Source organism: Epinephelus fuscoguttatus, linkage group LG21, assembly GCF_011397635.1.
Source record: "Epinephelus fuscoguttatus linkage group LG21, E.fuscoguttatus.final_Chr_v1".
NCBI lineage: Eukaryota > Metazoa > Chordata > Actinopteri > Perciformes > Serranidae > Epinephelus > Epinephelus fuscoguttatus.
The window spans coordinates 13732305-13755114 of NC_064772.1; the positions used below are offsets into that span (position 1 = coordinate 13732305).

At 40.4% G+C, this 22810-nt stretch overlaps 2 protein-coding genes across 3 annotated transcripts; one reads left to right on the forward strand and one right to left on the reverse strand.

The window, feature by feature from the left end:
• Positions 1-249: 249 nt before the first annotated feature.
• Positions 250-11697, reverse strand: mastl (microtubule associated serine/threonine kinase-like). The gene is made up of 12 exons (XM_049565043.1): positions 11422-11697; positions 11202-11339; positions 10964-11103; positions 9767-9855; positions 9561-9667; positions 9308-9467; positions 9035-9183; positions 5401-6456; positions 3844-3985; positions 2725-2838; positions 2433-2534; positions 250-1192 (listed from the first exon to the last, which is right to left on the reverse strand). Exons 1-12 carry the CDS (start codon positions 11587-11589, stop codon positions 1035-1037), a joined length of 2523 nt encoding a protein of 840 aa, XP_049421000.1. The 5' UTR covers positions 11590-11697; the 3' UTR covers positions 250-1034.
• A 765-nt stretch (positions 11698-12462) lies between these two features.
• On the forward strand, positions 12463-22166 carry LOC125881748 (ATP-dependent zinc metalloprotease YME1L1-like). 2 transcript variants are annotated; one of them, XM_049565044.1, is made up of 18 exons: positions 12463-12686; positions 13307-13426; positions 14129-14297; positions 14459-14560; positions 15402-15511; positions 15645-15795; positions 15893-16000; positions 16483-16656; positions 16789-16941; positions 17032-17164; positions 17269-17331; positions 18563-18675; positions 18837-18992; positions 19119-19270; positions 19366-19492; positions 19802-19875; positions 21038-21124; positions 21218-22166. In XM_049565044.1, the coding sequence occupies exons 1-18, from the start codon at positions 12651-12653 to the stop codon at positions 21344-21346; spliced, it is 2157 nt and encodes a 718-aa protein (XP_049421001.1). In that variant the 5' UTR covers positions 12463-12650; the 3' UTR covers positions 21347-22166. The 2 variants fall into 2 exon arrangements, with proteins under 2 accessions (XP_049421001.1, XP_049421002.1); XM_049565045.1 differs by having other exon boundaries at positions 15893-15976.
• Positions 22167-22810: the final 644 nt, after the last annotated feature.

Here is a 22810-nt window from a genome sequence, read left to right on the forward strand (position 1 = left end):
CCAAATGTTTTACACAAACATTGGTTAGGTTTTGCAAATTTAATGTAATGACCTTTAAGGCCTGCTATTTCTAAAGCTTGATTAAAGACATCTTAAGACCTTTTAAGGACTTGCAGGCACCTTGTTTATCTGACAGACAAATAATTTAACAAATTGTCCTTTAAACATGCACCATTTAAATTTACATTTTATCCAAATGTAGTCAGTGATGTTTTTTCATTCAGCAGAAAAGGCACAAAGAACATCATGTTACAAACACAATTTTATTTGTATTTTACTTTTTTCTCAGAATGCACAACATAAAATTTTACGAGTACTTGGGAACCTAGTTAACTTATCTAAAACATAACTAGTAGTGTTGGAAATGGACAGGAGATCACATCAAAATTACAAACACAAATGACATAAAAGCAGCAAAAACTGTTCACAACATGACACTGAATGTTATTAAGAAGATTTACATATGAAACACATTATTGATGAATATATTAGCTTGTTTTTCTTCAGTACTGCACCCATCAAAGAGCTAATCATTTAGGGGGCCTGCCCACCCAGTCTGCCCAGAGCAGGGGAACATTACAGTGATGAACAGTACAGCAACAAATGGAGTGCATCAGCATGGAGAGTTAACATCAGGCAGTAAGAGCCACATTCTCATACAAAGTTATCAACGTTTAATCAGTATACCAGAAATTAAAGCCTATCATAAAGTAAAGCAGTAGCAAATATGATTTTGCTAGTATAAGGATCTAATACTATGTAATATGGCAACATTAAGTTTTAAAAATGTAACAAATTAAGCAGTCAACAGATTCAACTTTCTTCTGACTCTTCTGACCGGTGATTGCACAGAGGTAAAATGTTTTTTAAAAATATACAACCTTGAACAGAGAAACAACCAGAATCCCCATCATTACCATGTATTCATTTGTACAATTGATTCAGAGTTTTTCTACAATGAAAACACACGCCTCATTAACAGCCAAAATGTATTGACAGGCTGCTTTTCTAAAACTTAACTGTTATGACTAACTCTACAGACTGAAGCCAGACACGGCAATATTCTGAGCGTTGTTTCTTGCATCAAAGTACGAGGTGTCGGTTTCATCCTCTGGCTGAGGGATGAAAGGCATCGGCTGGTTCTGCAGGTTGTCCCAGTCCAAGCCCTCAAACAGAGGGTGACACTTGAGCTCTGGTAGATGTCCAAATAAAAATAATCAGAACACATTAGATTTACACACACACAACAGATGTTGAAACTAGAACCCACATTAGTATTTTTTTATGAGATAAATCCCTGTTACTTACAAAAGGTCTAATCCTTAGCATTTTTAACCACAGAAGTTTGAGCAAAGTTCTAATATACAACTTGAAAAAAACTCCCAACAGCGGAGATCTTGATATTTATGTCAGGTGGAATTCATGAATTTCGTGAAGGTCTCAGGAACAACAGTGTTTTAAAGCTGTGTTAGGCAGGTTTATTTTGGCATCATTTGGCAAAAATCCCAAGTGGTCTGAGAGAAAACTAGACCTGCAACTAGACTGCTCCTCCTCTTGGCTCTGTTTTTTGAGGCTTTAGAAAATCTAGCCTGTGACAGGAGACTTTGGCCAATCACAGGTCATTTTAGAGAGGGTATTCCTATTGGCTGTTCTACTAAAGTAGGAGCACATGCACGTCCCTTTGGTGAAAGCCTGTTTCAACTGCAGAGAATCCTCCAGAAAGAGTTGCTATTTCAGTATTGACAGCAACTGCCTACACTGCAAAGCAACCCAAAAAGAAGACGGACTTAGAGTCTAAAAGAGAGTCTGACCGAACAAAATAATGGCTGTGACTTATGTAGCTAATGTTAGCTAGAGCTTCGACTCACAGTGTGTCCTCTGCCTCACTCCTCACTGATATAGACCACCTCAACCGCAGCAATCCAAACCCAGCCAGCGCAAACTCCAGGTCTGGGAAACTGAACAGCCCCGACTCCTCACCGGATCAGCAAACTTTCTGTTGCTGCCATTACACAGGTGCTGCCACACCCTATGCTGGGGGTTTGCACTGGCGGAATTTAAAGCTGGTGCAGCCACAGACTAAAGGTCTGTCTCCAAGCTGTGGCCCGCTCTCCTCCTGAGGAAGCTGTCCACAGCAGCAGGGAAATGAGGCGAAGGGATCATAGGGTGGTGAGCTCGGTTGTTCTTGTCTCATTTGTGGTCTGATCAACAGAAACAGGGCTGAGTGAATGCCCTGCAAGCAGCTCTACAATGAAATTAAATAAATCAGTGTATGGGAAACACTGGTTATGGAGCGCATGATCATCTGGTAGGTGGGGCTTAGGAAAGAGTGGGGAGGGCTGCAGAAGGAGGGTGTATATTTTGCCTGTTTCAGATTTCTATCCACCGCAGCTTTCAATGTTGAAAATTAAAAATTGAAAAGTGGTCCTAACCTTTAAGACCAGCTCGTTTTGTCATGTCCATGGTCAGGAGGATTTCAATCGCATTTCTTGAGTTTACAGACAGTTCCTCCTCATCCTCAGGCCAGGGAATATCTATACACAAATTGACAGTGAGGTAGTAAAGGAAGCAACAAAAACATGTCATTAACATAATCAATTTTGTTCAATGAAAAATGTAATATGCCTTTTTTTGGCATGCTGATCATCAAATACAAGCTGTGTGTCAATTAAAGCAGTTTGTGATTTAGGTATGATTGCTCCTGTGAAAGATAACCACACCCACCTCTGTTGAGAATATTCTGGAAGACCAGCTGAGGCGTCTCGTCGTTGAAAGGTGGCACACCTGTGAGGAACTCGAAAAGACACACACCTAGCGCCCACCAATCCACCATGAAGTCTGGATAGAAGCAGAAAGGTCAAGTCATACAGCTGCTGGCTTCAAACACCAATTTCCACTGTGATTCCTGTTAGAGTGTGCACTAACTGTACTGCAGTGGCAGAAGCAGGGACTAAGTTAGGTTGAGGATAGAGGGATTGGGTTATGGGTATAAACTCAGTTTCTTTCATTCGCCCACAAGTAGCCTGAATTTTCTGTAATTATCAATCACATGTCACACATAAACCTTGACATTTGGGTCTAGCATTGTAGTTTTAAGTTATTTTTCTAGATTCAGAATTACAATTGTCACAATCATCTGATGTTGAGTTCAGAAAAATGATTGACAGCTGATGAATAAACACTGCCACACAGGATCATTCATGTCACAGCCTGACTGTCCATGAATTCAAATAGCAGCTACAAAATGGCATGGTGCAACTGACAGGAAATATTTTAATGAATAACAGCATGTCAGATCAATAGGTTATTATTAGATGACATTTTGCATGTCAGTTGCTAAATGTCAGAAGTAAAGCCAGTGCCACAGCACATTCACTTTGTGCCACAATGACCCCAAACCTACACATTTTAAGAGCAGACAAACCCCTTTGTCCAGTTAAAAGCACATCAGCCTGACTCCCCAACTGTTAACAATGGTGTTACAAGCTTAATGTTATCTTAGCCTTTGTAATCACACATAAAATGCTGCCCCCGTCCCTCTGATCAGGCCCACAGCTTGTTCACCATTCCAAGGGGCAGAAACAGAACCAGTGGGGAAAGGAAAATGGGGAAAGAATCAGCTCATTTCCTCTAGCGTATTAGCAGGCTGGGTGAACATGCAAGCTCGCTTGCACAAACAGGAATATCGTTATAAACTTACCACACTGTAAACGTCCTGAAACTCAAAGAGAATTCCTGTCACAAATACTACAATGTCAACCATCCAAAGTCAATACTATCAGGCTCAGTTGGGCTATTTTTGGGTTGTTGTGGTACTTGGAATTTAGCATTTTCTTATCTTACCATGTGGTTTTCCCAAGAGGAGCTCTGGAGCCAAATAGTCAGGAGTTCCTAAAATGGGTGCACCTTCAACCGGCAGTGCACCCCTTCTGACACTCTTTGGGGTCCTGAAGGGGGTGTGAGAGGTCGACATGGGCTGAGGAGTCTGATGTGAGATGGAAATAAAAGGAAATGTGATAAGCATATAATCCAATTGGGGCATGGGTATGGTTTAAAACAGTAGTTCCCAAGTGGTCCAGCCACGAGATCCAGAGCTCTCCTTCGTCAACAGTTCAAGGTCCACACAGTTTGATAGATTTACTGTCATACTTGTGTTTGACCATATTGTCAAACTAGTTTGCTGTCTTTGGCAATAAAAGTTCTATGCCGGAAATTCATTGTACTTAAAAATAAAGTGTATTTTTTACAAAATTGACATGTTTGCAAGTCACTTCTAGTCCACTCAGCATTGGACCACGGCCCACTAGTTGGGAACCACTGGTTTAAAAAACTATAACACCAGTACCCTTAAAGAGATACAAATACCAGTAGACTACTTTATTTGATACCTTTTTTCCCTACTTCATTCATTACCGATCATGTCATTCATTTGAGAAAATTAGATATCACAATATTTTTGACCAAGTACCTTGATAATTTGTGAAAGCATCAATAGTCAACCCTACAGTATCGTATAATATCTACATGATTTTTGATTAACAATCATCAGTAATGTGGACATAATGACTAAGGCCCTGATCACACAGAAAGCATTTCAGCAGCTGAAGACGTTTGTGTTGTGACACACCTCACGTTTCTGCACTTGCGCATGGCGTTTTTGATTTTAAAGGCGGCGGGTCCTCTGTGGTGGTCATGACAACAAATTTGAAGTTGGTAAACAACAGAGGAGAAACATGTGGTCGCAGCTGCTGGATACCCAGAGGCAGCAGCTTGTTAAACTGCCCTGGAGTCATCCTAAAATATACAAGGAAGCAGCCATCATGGAGGCGAAGCTCCTGGACTGACTGGTGGTACTCCCCGTGATCCACCCTCTTTTTTAGGGTCTCATGTACCCACAAACTACTCGCTGACAGCCTCTCACCCTCAACCAGACCTACAGCAAGTACCCTCTGCCTGTCCATTTTAGGAACTATCTACTAATTACTGTCAAATAAATAACATAAAATAAACAGTAGTTTGATTACATGGGAAGGTTAGGGTAAGGAGGTGAGTCAGTGGTTGCCTAGCAACAATAAAAAGGCATTCAATCAAAAAAAAAAAAAAAAAAAAGAACAGGCAGTGCGGCACCTTTCTATGTGATCAGGGCCTAAGTGGATAAAGGCAAATAGAACAGTCTGGTAAGTTCAGAAAATGACATCACTTTACTGTAATGCAGCCTTTAAAACCAGGAAAAGACAACACCTATGATATTACAATATCCAGAACCTAAGACAACATCTAGTCTCATATCACAATACCAATATAATATCAATATAATGACCCGCCCTAATTTGAATAAGGAGTTCTACAACTGTATAGCCTGAGCAAAACCTTTGTTAAACTGTGTCCTTGTATTCTTACCTGATTGAGTGAGCTGTTGGAGCTGGGTCTTTTCTGCACTGGTGTTGCATTGCCAGATGCTGTGTGATAAGAACCAGTGGCGGACAACTCCATAGCCTCAACAGAACCAACGCTAAATCGGGACACCCCTGACATGTTGGAGCGGTTAATGGAGCTACAGTAGCTACGGAAAGCAACTACATTTCGTGGCTTGAGGAATGAGGGGGATTGTGCAACACCGTCAGCCAGAGCAGGGAGCCTGTTAAGGAAGGAGCATTGAGATCCTCTCTGAGAAAGGTTACCAAGTTTAGGTGTGTCAGTAGTGACAGCAGATGGAGTCTGTGGGAGTGATTCAGTGATGGATGAATCTTTTTTTTCCTCTTGCTCCATAGATGACACTGAATTCCTGTTTATGAAACACTTGCTCGGCTTGAGAAGTGCACGGCTGTCAATAGTGGGAGACGTTTCATGCATAGACCCGTCAGAGTCGAGGCTCAGGCTCCTGCAAACGTCACTGTTCCCAGTTAGTGGTGATGTGAAACTTGTATGTGACAGGTCTTTGGCTCCGTCTTCAAACACGTCCTCTGTTGGCTCCTCCAGTTCACTAAACAGACTTTTGGCCACAGCAATGGGACTGGAGCGCTTTGGGATCCGGTCTTTAGCTGACCCAATCTCCTCAGTGGAGGCCATGAAGGCACCTATTTGAATGGTGGAAAATGTTCCAGTCAGGCCGGTGTGAAACCTCGCAGCCTCTTCTGGAATCTCGTAGCATCTCTTATAGGCCGCATTACTCCTCTTGGCTTGGTTGTCCAGGAGCTCAGGACTTTTCTCAACATCAGAAAATGTTCTCTTTGTAGATGAGGCTGATAGACAAAAATCCTCCTGAGCTATGGAAACAGACTCCAGTTTGTTGGTGTGAGGTCTCTTTCCTGTGAGATGGCCTGGATCTGACAGATTGCTGGTGACCTTGGCAGAGAAGCCAAAGGTGGCCACTTTTGTGGGTGAAGAGTCTTGTTTGGGCCCTTTGGACTCAGAGTGCCCTCTGCCCTTGTGTTCATTAGAAGGTTCATTTTCTTTCTGAAAGGGGATAAAAAAAATTTCTATCACAATATGGAACAAACAAATCTGAAAGACCAGTATAAGAACTGGAAGTGACATATTTCATTTAGTTAGTAACAAAAGGCCCGCTTCCACCGCAGGAACTTAGGGGTAATTTTACGGGGCCAGGGCTGTTGGTGCATGTCTCCACCACAGGAACCACCCCTGAAGGACAGAGTTCCGGAACTTTTACAGGGGCTAAACAAGTCCCTGCCTCGGAGTAGGTACTCAGAACGGCCCCGAAAAACTCCTGGGTGGGGCTTGGCTTACTTGGCTTACTCAAGGCGGGATGTGACGTCAACAGAAAGCGACAAAATAGTTCGGCATTTTTAAAACTCAGCAGATGAGGAGTCGCATTTTTAAAAGGAGTCGTAAGAAGAAAAGCAAGAAATGGAAGACAAATCGTCGCGCAACGATTACGTCACATCCAGAGCCCGGTAACTTTACAGGAACCTTCCTCCTACTGCGCCCTCTCAGTGGAGACACGGCGGTTGAGAGGGCCGAGTGAGAGGACTTTCCTGTAAAGTTCCTGCCCCCCAAATAGTACCAGGAACTTCTTCAGTGGAAACGGGCCTAAAGCCAATCAAAGTCCAGTCCTTTGAAAATGTTATCTCCTTACATCTGCACCAGCTGTTGTGTGTAACTAGACATTTTATATGACCCTAAAATGTCTGCAATGGGGAACTATTTTCACCCTCTGAGACCTAGCATAGACCAATTTTTTTCTTTTCAAAGGGAGACAGGGAACCTTTAGAGGTAGATGAAAGCGGGGAGCCTGAAGATTAATTATAGATGCAGCTCAGCACTGTGTGTCAGTTTTTGGTCATAAATGTGAAATAAACATTGTGTTTTGGTAAGGCGCCTCTTCATATTCTGAAGGTTTAGACTGTTTAGGGGCGTAAACATTACATTGGAGGTATATGATGGCCATTCCCATGCTCCATTATGTCTCATAGGTGGTTGCAGCAGTTTTTGGGTTGAAACCATTTGTTACACAGATTTGGTGCTAAATTTAAACACATTTTACCCCTTGAGCATTGATAGAAATGGTCAAAAATCCCTCCAAAATACCACATTAAGATATCAAGACCTTGAGTAATGTCATAGGAAAACCAATGCTGTCATTCGGTACGAAAAACTTTGGACATTTGGAGAGTTATATAAGAACTGTATTATTTAGCAATTGGATGGCAAGCACCTATGTTCTGGAAACTGCTGAGAGACCACCTTAGTGTTACCCTGGAAATCCAGAGTTCTTGCTAGAGCACAATTTGAATTTGCTCAGCGAATCACTCTGGCAATCAGTAATGATGCTCATTACCTATGCCCATGAAACCGAGCTGCACCAATCACATCAATGTATCTGATATAGGCAGGCCAGAGGCGAGCTAAACAGATGACGACAGCGCTGCAATGACGAAGTCCGGAATCAGTCAGTAAACATTGCAAGACGGCTACGGATGAACACCAGTTGTTTGAAATGGCTTTGGCCGCTACAATGAACGAGTTGGACTTGGCTTCTTCTCTAAAAGAGGAACAGAAGACGGCGCTCGAATCTTTCCTTTGCAAGAAGGACGTTTTTGCTGTTTTGCCGACCGGATACGGCAAGAGTCTAATCTACCAGTTAGCTCCGCTGGTAGCGCTCTGGATACGTCACCCCGTGTATTGTTCTGATTGGTCATGTTGTTATCCAATTGCGTGCAGTAGTATTTAGAAATGCATGCTTGGTGCCACCCCTGGAGCTGGGTCATTTTCATTACTCATGGCCAGACCCTAAATCCTTCTAGATTTGGGTCTGGATTTCCAGGCTACCTTAGTGTCAATATACCTCTGAAAGCCATACATCGTCTGAATGCCCAAGGTCTTTAGGTCTTCACGAGGCTGTGATTACCTTACAGGTAACAATAGGTCATTTTATACAATGAGGTCAAGTTTCAAAAATGGTCTCACTACAATGAAATACTATGGGGACTACTATGGGGACTAACATTGTCACACATGAATAAAATTGGGCTAACTGAATCCACAATAGTGTCAGTTTTTATGCAATTCCAAGACTGTTTAGGGACCCAGTATGCAGAAATATTCAAATACAGTTGGCTAAAATAACACGTTTGTACTGCATGCAAAAAACAGCATGTTTTTTTTCCTAAACTGTCTGAGATTAGCATAAACTGGACATGTCTATGAAGGGGAGACTTGTGGGTAGCCATAGAACCTGTTTTCCATTCAGATATCTTGAGGTGAGAGGTCAAGGGACCCCGGTGAAAATGACCATGCCAGTTTTTCCCTTGCCAAAATTTAGCCCAACTTTGGAGTGTTGTTTAGCCCCTTTCCCTACAAGCTAGTCTGACATGGTTCAGCACTGGAGGACAATAATATTGGGTGAGATTGCTGGCGGTCCCACAGGTTTCTGAGATTTAAACTAGTTAACAACGTTAAATGACTTAAATCAAGATTTGGGGGCAACACAGTTGGTCAAGACTTCTCGAATCAAAAAGTAACCTTGTGTGATTGACTGTAAATTGCTTATAGTTGTAGGTTTACAGTCACCAACCTCCTCACACTCCCACAGTGGACTGACGTCACCCTCAGTGTCTGTGATGCTGCCTGCACTCATCGTCTCAAACCTCCTCCTGGTCTTCAGCAGTGTGGGGGTCAGATTTTTAGCCAGGTTATGGGGACTGAACATCATGTTGCTGCTTCCTGTGGAGACAATACAGATAAACCAAACACATCTTAATTTCCAATATCTCACCAGAAAGCTATACTACGAACCAGCCACCAGTCATTCCACAATGTTAATGAATTAAAACAAAGCACAGTATACCTGTTTTCCAAGAGTAGCAAGCCGGTGAGTACAGCTGATCTTTTCTCGTCATCAAGGGAGAACCAAGAGAACCTGTTTTCTGCTTGATTTTGCCACAGGACATGGGACTCGACACAGCAGATGCGCTGCAGTGACGCCTGCCTTCTCCTGCAGGTGAATTCTGTGTTTGACCAAATGAAGAACAAGTCATGAATCAACACAAACTATGCATAAAGTACTCAATTAGGGCATCTCTTAATGCTACTTCACTTACAAATCCCAGGGAGCTGATTAAGGAGAGGACTTGGCCCGGGGTGCGGAAGTAATCTTTCTTTGGTTTAGCCAAGGATGGAGTAGTGAGGATATCCATAAGACTCAGCTCTGATAGAGAGCACAGATATACAATAAAAGAAATATTAACACATTACAAGTGGTGATGCTAACAGTTTGTTCAAGTGTCAAGATGATGGGACATCATACCTCTGTCGAGCTTGACTTTAGAAAGGCCGAAGTCTGTCAGCTTGATGTGACCTTCGTTGGATATCAGCATGTTGTCTGGCTTCAGGTCCCTAAAAAGTTAGAATTCAGGTCAATGTCCAGGTCACACAATAAATCTCACCCATTAACCAATCAATCAGTGCTATACACTAGGGCTGATAGATTAATTGCATTCAAGCCAACACTGCAATACTATAGAATGCAATTTTAAAACTGCAAAAGCTGCGATAAATACGAGGCGAGTGGTCGAGCCATAGTCAGTGTGCACTTTAGTTTGTGTTATTCGTTACTGTAACTGTCTGGAAACAAGTAAGATTCATATTTATGTATCATATAATATGTCTACACCAGGCCTGTTGTTCTGTATGCTTTGTTTATCTCAGTTTATTTCAGATTTTATTTATGTGAAGTTTAAGGGTTATATCACATGTTCACAAGACTTAAAGTAACAAGTGATAAAATTCTACTGCAATTGAAGGTTTTTACAATCAATAGCTATAAAAGATATGTTATTCATATCACTTCATCTAGTTTCATCATATCATGTAGGGGTGGGGGGAAAAGATCAGTACAGCATAGTGTCACAATATGTTGTGTGGCAATATTGGACTGATACACAGATGCAAAGTATCTTTTTTTAACATAATTATTAATATTGTGAATATAAATTTAAATTTTTGGTAGCTTACTAGGATAATACAATCAATTGCTTTTTCAGTACACTAGATACATTTTGTTGCAATAAAAATGACTGAAACAAGAGACTTTATTTTTAACACTTTCTTATTAGATACAGATGTTTACAAAGTTCTCATTTGCAGACAGAATTTACAGTTGAAAAAAGGTAATAAATTGAAATATATGTTATCGCATGTTATAGCATATTGCAAAATGTTAAAAATTGCTATAATATTGTATCGTGACTAAAGTATTGTTGTAATGGGAACACCCATTAACACCTATACCTGAAAGACCAGTTTTGTGTGTTGTATCCAATGTTGATCATACTAGAATGATTTATTGCTTGTGTATAGTAAATAATACAGAAGATAGGGGACTTGAAAAAAATCACATACCAAATCACAATTACAACATTGCCCCCCCCCAAAAATCGCAATTATTTCCCATATCATTCAGCTCTATAATATACACATTAAGAGACACCTAAGGAGACTGTACCTGTGGATTATACCATGTCGATGGAGGTAGTCCAGAGCCAGTGCAACCTCTGAAATGTATTTCACAGACATATCCTGGTCGAAATACCCATAGATATGAAGCAGAGATTTGACATCTCCACCAATGAGGTATTCCATTACCTGAAAGCAATATGAAAATGAACATGTAAGGACAGCCAAACACAATATAACTCACATAATTACTGTTAATGTGTCTTTATTTTGCCTCTGGGTGTTACCAGATAGATCTTGGTGGCTGTCTGAAGGGAGTAAAACAGGTGAACCACGAAGGGGCTTTTGCTTAAAGCAAGTGCATCTCTCTCTGCCTTCATCTGGCCTGTCATATTCTTATCAACCATGTCTGCTTTCTTCATCACCTAAAGAACAAAAGACGTATTGTTTAGCTCAAATGAGTCTTAATGAATGAGTCGAGGTTTTCAAAGATAAAAACCGACTCACCTTAATGGCATATAATCGCGCATTGCACTTCTTCCTTGCAAGGTAGACCTTGCCGAAAGCCCCGCGGCTGATGGGCTTCAAAACGATGAAATCCTCGACTGAAGGCGGTTTATGAATATCCACCGATTTATCACCTGCACCGGAGTCTGGTTTTTCTTCTGCGTCCATTTTGTACAAGTTTTCAAATGAGGAACTGCTAACTAGGTCAAAGTAAACACTTGCATGTTGAAATAACAACTTCGGGTTTGTTTTGAAATTTTGAATTGACTGCTCCCTCGCGGGGTCCTCTAACCTCTCGTTTCATTTAGTTGTTCAAGTAACTGCCTGGGTGTAAATCAGTCATGTTCTTGATGGGTGATGAAATTAAGTGTCAGTCATCAAATAAATAAATATTTAAAAGCTTTTTAGTGTATTAACATCTGTCAAAACAAGAGAACGATACGGTATATTTTTAATATAAAGTTATTATATATTTATTTTAACGGGGTTTTGTATTTTTTTTTGTTTGTTTTGCTCCATATCGTTGTCGTTTTTACTCCAAGCTGCTGTAACAGTGAAAGTCCCCGACAACATCAATACATTACTCTATCTATTTATCTATCTATCTGTCATTTTGATATTTTAATTTTGATCAGGCAGTAAAGAAAAACTTGAACAGTAAAGCTAAAAAACACACATACACCTATATCTATGCTCTTGCTCGTTTAATGCCTTTATTGTTCTTTTTTATTATTTTGTTGTAGCATCATTTCCACCATTGGTGCTATTTTATATCTTTTGTCTTTGTGCATCTATTCCCTAACTCAATTTGTATATTTTTCTTGTATTACAAAAAAACCTAAAAGAAAAACAAAAAAACTGTATTGACGGCAGTGTTTATTTATTTGTGTAGGGCACACAACGGAAAAAAAGTTGTATTTTTGCCTTGTAACGTTACCGTTTAAGCATTTTAATATTTTTGATTTACATAAATTTGCCGTTTGAGGTCCTCAAGCGATGTAGTGACGCAACCTCCAACCGGGAGTATTGGCTTGACGTCACTTTGTAGTCCATTTGACCTCAGATGCCGGAGGATCCATTTGCTGTTAGCTAAGCTGCTGAAAGTTGTGTAACAAGGAAAACAAAAAGGACACCGCTCGCGGGAAGACTCGTTCATTTGAGTTAAATAGAGGGTCCCTCCTCACACATCAACCCTCCAACTCTTTATTCTTTATTATAATTCGGCAAAAATGTTTTCACTGTCAACGTCGTTTCAACCACAGCAGGTAAGCCGACAGTATAGCCGTTTTTGTATTTAGCTAACGTTAGCTAATGTGTGTTCTTCTGACAACGTATGTCTTTTAGTTACAAAATCATTGTTGCCCAGGCTGGACTGTTATGGAAGTTGTAGCAACAAGAAACTCTGTCTTTTGTTGTTTATGTCTTGTCTTCATGGTCAATGACAACCTAACACGGCTAATGTTAGCATGAACAGCTAACGTCATATGTCTTCATAATCAGCCCATGCTTACGTCACGTTGTCATAGTAAGCCACTTTAAAGCCGTGAGCCCCGACACGCTTTGTACGTGCGGTTTCGGTCATGACTCAGACCATTAGATATATCTGTAAAGAGCTGGGCTTTTAGAAAATTAAAGTGTTGTAACTTAGTTTTTAAAGAGTTTAGGTTATGTAACTGGCACACGTCTGACCTATGGCCATACTGTTCTCTGATTGGCAAGCAGCATAGAGTTAGCCTGAATAACAGTGATATAACCGTCCTGTCCCACTGTCTTGTCTGGAGGATTCACATAAAACCCAGTAAAAGTGATGATAAATAACAGATTACACATCTGATAATGTGTGGAAAGACTGTTCTTCACCCTCTCCTGTTTGTTTCTCTGCCAGATGATAGTGCCCCTCAGCCAGCTCATCAATGCCCTCCACTCTCTGAAGAACTCAGCCACAGCTTCAGTCCACACCCTGCACAAAGACTTCATTCCAGAGCACAGTTCTTATTTAAAAGAGGTGAGATGACACCACACATACATGACATAATTCCATGTGGATACAGTACGTAATCATCAATGTCTTTAGTTTGAACTTGTATGTCTTAACATGCACTGTTTTGTTTATTTTGTTGGTAATACTGAACAATGGTTATGTTGAACAACCAGCAGTAAACAATATAAAGTGTCAGTAGCAATAAGATTATTGGATTTTGTTCTGAAGTCACTCTTTGTAAGTGAGAACCCTTTTTTAAAGAGGATTACACTTTGAGCAAACACATCAAGCAAGACAAATCCACAATGAGTGATCGCTACAAAAGCTTTTTTAAATATGCCTTTCATCATTCATTTAATTAGGTTTTCCTGCAAAAAGAGGATCTTCAACAGTAGCATTTTCCTTAACCACACAGTAATAATCATAAAAGCATGCATGTATGCTTTAAAAGCTTTTCCAATTTAACCCAAGTTAAGAAATGTATTTTCAAGCCAACCAGTACCTCTTTGTCTTGCTCATTCATTTACAAGCAAATTGTTTTGCACATCCCATTGTGCTGAAGCAGGTCTAACTTGTGCTATCAGGATGTAAATTTCCATACGTCTTTAAAAAAGTGAATGAGCCGTCATTTTTTTAGTTTTTTTAAAGACTCTAAAAGCCATGTGCATGCACTGATTGTCTTTAAAAAGGTGTAGATAACCTTCTTTTACTCTTCTTTCTTCACAGCCTAGCGTGAGTCTGAGGGATCTTGGCCTGTCAGACATCAGGGTGAGTCAGCTGGATGAGCTGGTCAGCAGGTTACTGCCTATACCAGGACCAGAAGAACCTCCCACTGTCCCTTCAACATGGAGGTCAAGTCACGTTTCTACAGACAGCTTCTTTCATAACAAGCATGGTGAGCAGCTCAGGCTCATTGTTTTCTTTGAAAATCTCACTTTATGAAAAGCCGTTGTATCTGAGATGATTGTGTTACTAAAGAAAACTAAATGTACACATTTATCAATGTATTATATCACGTTAAGTGAAACAAACCATTTTGCACTTTTTGTCTGACAGGGTTTTCACACAAACGAGTGGGGGTTTTTGGCTCCCCAATATTCCACAGACAATACCACAGTCCTCTAAAAGAAGCCTGTGCAGAGCTACAATTCCTGCCTGGTAAGAAACTTTGTACACTGAAAGAGTGAATTCAGTATTTTTCAACCTTCAACCTTCTCATGTTTTTGTGTCTAAGTGGCTGGTGGGAACAACAATTTCTGAAATTGGTCCAGTAATGAGCGAGACAGCAACAATTAGGGCATGAGCTCACCGATTACGTCCACTAAAAGTGTTTTGTTTTTTTTGCCACTGACTCAGACTGTTATTCTAAGTGTCTGTCAACATTATGGAAAGGATCCCTTCAGAGACAGACCTTTTTATTAAAGAGGAAGATCCTTTTGTTAAACAAGAAACAGCCCTGAAATTGCCATTGCCAAAGCACCAGACTCCATTTAAATAAACTGTAATTTTAGTGTGTGTACAGCCAGCATATTGGCAGAAGTAACTGGGTGGTTTTATTTCAACCGAACCAGAGCTGTTTATTGTCGGAACAGTGGAAAGAAGAACCAAGATGTTTTTCATCAATACAATTACTGTTTATTTAAATCGAGTCTGGTGGGTTTGGCGATGGCGGCTTCACGGCTGTTCCTGGTTAAACAAAAAGGTTTATCTCTGTAGGGATCCCTTTCTTTAGACACAGAGAATAATAACTGAGCATGTCTATGACAAAACAAGCACTCTAAGTGGACGTAAATTGATGGTGCGAACATGCCGAGTAGGTGACATTGCAGCCTGTTTCATGGTTGGTCCAGTTAAAGAAAATATTGTTCCCATCAGTCACCTAGACACAAAACTGTGAAAATATCCAAACTTATCTATAGTATGTGAATGAATGGCTTGGTATTTTAAAGTTGTATTTAATGGAGTTTCTTTTGGGCTTTCCATATGTGTTTCTAATTAGTATGGGTCCAGAGTCGAGGTTTCAAGACACTGCGAACAAAGACCAAGCGAATGGAGTCTGCGTATGATGGTCCAGTGGAGTCTGAGGCCTACACACCAGCCTTCATGAAGGTCAGCAAACAGTAGTGGGACCTACTGGAAGTTGCTCTGTATTAACAAAGTCAATGGGGGTTGGACAAAGGAAGTGAAAAAGGCTGTATTTTAAAGCTTTACCAACTATTTTCTCCCTCTGCTTCCCACACAGGGATTGCTTCACAGGGAAAAGGGACCAGAAGCACAATCACTGGAGCAGCTGATGAAACAAAAGAACCTTCCAGATAACCAGCAGGAAGCTTTCAAGACGGGTTTCACCGAGGGGTTCATGAGGTCTCAGGCCTTCACTCAGAGAACACAAGGCATGTGACAGGAGGCAGCGTTGGAGAAAAAACACACAGAGAGATTTATGATTGACATAAAGGATAACTCGTCTTTGTCTGTGCTCTGTTTTGACAGACTCGCTGAGGAGAACCAGGTTGATCCTGTTCGTCCTTCTCCTTCTCGGTATTTATGGCTTGTCAAGAACCCCGTTTCTCTCGGGTAAAGGCTCCTTTTCTGATGCTGGTTTGTGTCAGTTTTTATTCTCTCCTATGCTTGCAAATCAACTCACAACCCTACGTACACACTGCAAATAGAACAAAGCTTGTTAGTGTCTCCAAGGATGTAAAAGTGTTTTACTTGAGGCCACTTTCAGCTGAAATATTTGATATGTTGTTAATGTGTAACTGAAGTTAATACCTTAAAGTGTAGTGGATAAGATGTGATGTCTGTCCTGCGGTGTGCATGTAGGGTTTGACTGATTACTGTGATGCATATTTATGTGTAGTAAGTAATACCTAAGTATCTATATCAAATACATATGTTTTATACCAGTTAGCTGGATGTATTAGAATGTATAATAGCATAAATTTGTAGTTTCTTAGTATTAACATTTTACCACAGTAAGAATATTGTAGCTGTGTTGTCTGTCATTGTGAGACACTGTAAAGAAATGGAAAGTTTTTCTGGTTTTATTGTACTGAACCTGTTGTTTGGGGATTTCACAGTGAGGTTCCGCACCACATCTGGTCTTGACTCAGCAGTCGACCCCATCCAGATGAAGAATGTGACATTTGAGCATGTCAAAGGAGTGGAGGAGGCAAAGAATGAATTGCAAGATGTTGTCGAGTTTCTCAAGAACCCCCAGAAGTTTACCGTTCTGGGTGGAAAACTGCCTAAAGGTATTTTATATTTTTTCCACTTTATATATGTTTTTATTGTCCAGGAAAATGCACACATTTGACAATACTCCTATATTTTTCCTGATGTGCTGTTATGTTATTCTAATTCTGTTTCCTCTGTTATTCTCTCAGGGATCCTCCTCGTTGGTCCACCAGGCACAGGAAAGACTCTGTTAGCACGGGCTGTAGCAGGGGAGGCTGACGTGCCTTTCTACTACGCCTCCGGATCAGAGTTTGATGAGATGTTTGTGGGCGTCGGTGCAAGCCGAATCAGGAACCTTTTCAGTGAGTTGGCTGGATGTGAGAAATGTGAGTAACCAGTTAAGGATGTATGTAAACAACTACAATCTCTGTCTTTTGTTTTGTGGTTTGCAGAAGAGGCAAAAGCTAATGCTCCCTGTGTCATCTTCATTGATGAGTTGGACAGCGTTGGCGGGAAGAGGATCGAGTCTCCTATGCATCCCTATTCTAGACAAACCATCAACCAGCTGCTGGCTGAAATGGATGGGTGAGTTTTTTTGGCTGTTGATGTTTTAAAATGGCATAATGTAAATAAAATGTTGCTGTCAATAACTTTCTACTTCCTGTTTTCAATGTTTTGTTATTTTACAGGTTTAAACCAAATGAAGGCGTCATTGTCATTGGTGCTACAAACTTCGCAGAGGCTTTGGATAAGTATGTTTACATTTCTTTTCTTTTTTTTTTTTTTTTTCTTTTAAGATATTTTTTGGGGCTTTTTAGCCTTTAATGTATAGGACAGACAAGCGTGAAGGGGAGAGAGAGGGAGGGAGTGACATGCAACAAAGGGCCACAGGCTGGAGTCGAACCCGGGCCGCTGCGGCAACAGCCTTGTACATGGGGCGCCTGCTCTACCACTAAGCCACCAGCGCCCCTACATTTCTTTTTTTAACCTCTTGTTGAACAACCAGTTTGAAATGCATTCTGAAATAAGGTCAATCCATACAATATGTACCGTAGTAGTAATTCATGTTTACAAAACTGTTCCAGTTTTTAACTTCCTATTCTGACCTTTACTCTGACAGATGCCTCGGGCTGTTTTATCCCTGTGGCCTTGTCCTAGTAGTAACACTGTCTGCATGGAGCCATTTCATGTACACAAATGACAAAACAAACACTCTAAATGTAAATTAACCACTGACCTGTTTTATATCCACTACAGTAATATAACAACCTAAAGCCACACAATGATTTTTGTTTGCACATTTTTATGGCGAGTTTAATTAAATTGTGCTGTGCAGTGGAAAACAGCTTTGTTTTTATTTATTTTTTTTAGTTTATCATTGCAAACTTAGCTTGATTCAAAGGAAGAGCATCAGTTTCAGACATTATTATGGGTAGGCATGGAACAATATGAAAATTTTATTTCACAATTATCCTAAAAGAAGTTATGATTGAAATATTATCCCAATAATCATCAAAATATGCTTAAAACTCTTGATGGCACTACAATATACTTGAATTACTTTATCTTTCATTTTGTTAAGAAACAAACATGTTTATTCCATCACAGATAGAACACAGAGCTTTTTTCATGAACATCCTTTTAGTAGAGAATGGAAACAGTCTTAAAAAGCCAGAGTTTTGAACTATTTGAAGTGGTATCAAATATTTCTGTAAGAAATATGCCAATGCTTGACTAAGAGTCTTATTGTTAGTTGTCCAGCAGTCTCTTTGGGGCTGCTGGACATGATATTCATGATCATCGCGATAATGGAAATTCACCACAATGAAGTTACTTTTCGTGTCTTTATTGAGATCTGCTATAAAATCTGTATCACCCCATCGGTATTTGTGGGACACTCCAAGCACAGAAACAAGTAGAGCAAGCCAGTAGTATCACATGGTATTGTTTTAATCTTAATACTACTTTGCTACTATTTTCCAGCGCTCTGGTAAGGCCAGGAAGGTTTGACATGCAGGTGACGGTCCCTCGCCCCGATGTGAAAGGACGCACTGAAATCCTCAACTGGTATCTCTCCAAAATCAAAGTGGATCCTGGTAGGTCTCAGACCGTCAACATTAGCTTCCTTATCAAATGAAACCCTTTTAAAGCATCCAGAGCCGTGAGAATACCTTTGTTGCTATGTTTGTAAAGGACACCATTGTCTCTAGATCACTTTTACAAAGAAAGCATTTTCCATTGTGTTGCTCTTGTACAGCTGTGGAAGCAGAGATTATCGCCCGGGGCACAGTGGGCTTCTCTGGGGCAGAGCTGGAGAACCTGGTCAACCAGGCTGCCCTGAAGGCAGCCGTGGACGAGAAAGAGATGGTCTCAATGGCAGATCTGGAATTTGCTAAGGACAAGATCCTCATGGGTGAATACACACAGTGTTTAGATCTGCTCTGTATCCCTCACATCACATGAGACACATTACCTAGACGCACTCTTTTTTTTTTAAAATCACTTACAATACTTTTTTATTTTGTCCTTTGCATACCAGGCCCTGAGAGGAGGAGTGTTGAAATTGACAAGAAGAATAAGACCATCACAGCCTACCATGAGTCCGGTCATGCCATCGTCGCCTATTATACCAAAGATGCAATGCCCATCAATAAGGCTACCATCATGCCCAGAGGCCCAACTCTTGGCCATGTGAGCTTTTCTCATTCTCCTCACCAGAACCGCTTGTGTCACTTTTTTTGTTTAACTTAAAGCACATCAATAATGTTCTTGTCTCTGTCCTCTAGGTGTCCATGCTCCCAGAGAATGATCGCTGGAGTGAGACAAGAGCTCAGCTGCTGGCTCAGATGGATGTCAGTATGGGCGGTCGGGTAGCAGAGGAGCTCATCTTTGGGGATGACCACATCACTACTGGTGCGGGAATAAAAGAACTTCATTTAAGTGATGCTTGGATGGCAGTCCTGTCATGCTATTAGCAACAGAAAAGCACAGTTAGAGAGAAGACATGTATTCCAAAAATCAAATTTGTGTGGCTTCAAACAGTTTTGACAGATCGGTATCCTAATGAAAATGCATAATATTCATTTTTATCAAGCAATACTTTTCCTTAGATAAAAAAAGGCTTTGTTTGCAACTGCAATGACATCAGAACTGTTACACTACTATAAATTATTATTGTACATGTCTGATAATATTGACTGTATGCTTTGGTTATTTTTTTAGGAGCCTCCAGTGACTTCGATGGAGCAACCAAAATAGCAAAAATGATGGTGACCAGGTTCGGCATGAGTGACAAGGTAACCTTTAAGTTTGTGTGATTGATAAGAGAATGTTTTGATCCTTTTCAGTAACATACATAGGGATGGGAATTTATAGGATTTTATTGATACCAGTGCCATTATAGATTCTGCTTATTGGTCTGATTCTTTATCAGTTCCCTTATTGATTCCTGACCAATTTTCTGAGTGGGGAAAAAGGGCCTACACCCTTCCTTTCCATTTTCAAGCGTAAAAATGGGAAGCTGATTGGTGAATTGAGCTGATATACTTCATCCACTGTAATTAGCAGCCTCTCAGCGACGAGCAGCAATGTAAAAAAAAAAAAAAAAACCTGCTTTATTCAGTGTTTTTCCAGTTGAAATCTTCTGGGTCTGTTTGTTTTGGAGAGAAAGAGACCTCTGTGAAAAATTCAGCTGCTGGTTGAAAAACCGCCTGAACATCTGGATCTAAAGTTAGCAGAGAAAAAAGGTGAGCACGGATTAGCAGGTGTTGGGCTAGCGGCTTGTCTGCGATGAGCACTGATATGTAGCTTGAACATGCTTTATTCTGAGACCTCTGCATATAGTTGAGCTCCTGGTAAAAACCTCCTGAACAATGAATGCTGAAGGAATTCTGGCCAGGAGTTCACACTTGACAAGCGGGAGAAGTTTCAGCTGGTTGCAGTCATCGTCGTCATTGTTTTGCAATGTGCAACTGCCAGAAAAACATGCCAGCACTGATAAAAGGAATTGAAAGGCTCTGATATATATAATTCAGATTGATCAGACAATTTGGAATTGAAACAAGCTCTCAATTCCCATCCCTAAACACTGAAGACAGAGTTTTTCCTCTAAACAGTGCTGCTCTGCGGGCTGATCTTTTCTTTACAGTGTACACAACAATGTTTTCTCACAAAGCAAAGTGTAAAAGTACAATTAAATGTTATTCTGAACATGCTGACATCAGTTTGTCTCCAATCAGGGAGTGGAATACTGATTTATTGTTAAGTTGAAATGAAAACCTGCGGCACTCTGACATTACTGTAACATAATTACACCTAGGATAATGAAAATCTCAGTCTGAGTGTGGAGTCCTAAAAGAAAATCTCTCACAGCTTATAATGATCACTGACTAAGTGAGTAATGCATGAGAAGGTCTATTGTTCAGCCAACCTAAGGGTGTAATTTGTGTCTTGTTGCAGCTTGGTGTCATGACCTACGGTGACGTGACCAAGCAGAGCCCAGAGACACAAGCTGCCATCGAACAGGAAGTCAGAGCTTTACTGAAGGTGAGTTTTTCCACAGCACTCGGACTTAAATTTACAGATATATTTATACACAAATTAATCTCTTTTAATCATTTTCTTTCCTCTTCCATCCAGGACTCTTACGAACGTGCTAAAAACATCCTGAAGACCTACAGTAAGGAGCACAAGAAGCTCGCAGACGCCCTGCTGACACATGAAACTCTGGATGCCAAAGAGATCCAGAGGGTGCTGGAGGGCAAATAACTGGACCAGCAGATACCTCAGTAGTTATTTTAGACTTGTATCATGTATATATGAAGCTGTGCGATTGTGCACAGGCCTTTTGGAGGCCTTGTATTTCATTTGTTCATTATCAATGTGAAGATGACAGTGAACTGATTCAGTTTCACCCCGTATATACATTTTTATTTCATTTTCATTTGTCTTGCGTTTCCTCTAGAGAAGACTTGATTTCACAGCAATTTTTAAAGCACTCAGTTTAATTGGATGAAAATAAAATCGGATCTCTACTACAGACAAAGATGTTTGAAGTTTCATGAAGGACTATTTGTCCTCTAGTCTCAAGACAAATTAATTCTGTAGTAGTTTTATACATCAGTTATATTTGGTATCATATCAAGGTTCTCAGGCAAATTAATTTGACTAAGCTCATGATTAATTGAAGATGAGATGAATGATTTCATGTACGTGTATGTCTCCTTTTAAATTTGTACAGACTGATGAACACCATGGGACCTTAAAGTACCTCAATCCAGAATGTACCATTTGGCTGTACCAAGGTACCAGTGATACTGCTGTTCATACTAGAGTTTTTCCTCTAAATGATATCTGTCAGTTGCATCTATTTTCTTTGTTCTTATTTATTTAAGTGCCCAAAGGTGTGTTTTTTTTCTGAAATTAGATAGGCCCTCATGCCTCTGACTGTAGGCTCCTGTGTAGCTGATAAGTGAGGGGAAATGTATATAATCTGTAAGTGTGTAAAAGGATTGGCTTTGTGCTTCTGTTTGTTTCTTAAGACAAATGAATTCATGGAGCTCAAATAAAGGTTACCCTCACTCTTAAATGTGTTCTGTATATGACTCAAATGAAACTGAAGCTTGCACTAGTTGATTCTGGCCACTTGAGGGCAGCACAACAAGCTGAAGTGCCACACTGGCTTATTATCACCTTATGTAGCTTGTATGGCTAATGTGTTAGCAACCAGTCGCTTTTGCACATTCAGCTGACACAGAGAAACGTTAGTATTTATTTGGAGACAAATATAGTCCAATATTCACATTTCTTCTGGGTTTGGTGGACATCTGAGTGAAATATCCAGTTCTGTAGCTGCTAAACAGCGGGGTGGAGGTAGCCATTTTAGGTGGGTGTACTTTTAGGGAGATTGGTAGGTTACCAAAGAGTAAATTGGGTACATTCTTAAATTTTCTAGTGTTTTATGGCTGATAGTTAGGTATGTCTTGTATAGTTGTACCATCCACACCACTGATGCTAATTGCTCCACAAAGTTGACCAGCTAGCTGATAACTTTGTGTCTGTTAAATGTACAGATAGCTACAGCTGCCTGCTACCACTGCAAACAACTGACAATGTCAGTGGGACTGCCACATGGACATGGGTGTATTTGTCAACTTTTTTTTTTTCCTCTCTATTCTCAAAATTACATGCAGACAAGCACTTTTACAAAAAAAAAAATCTCCATCTAAATGA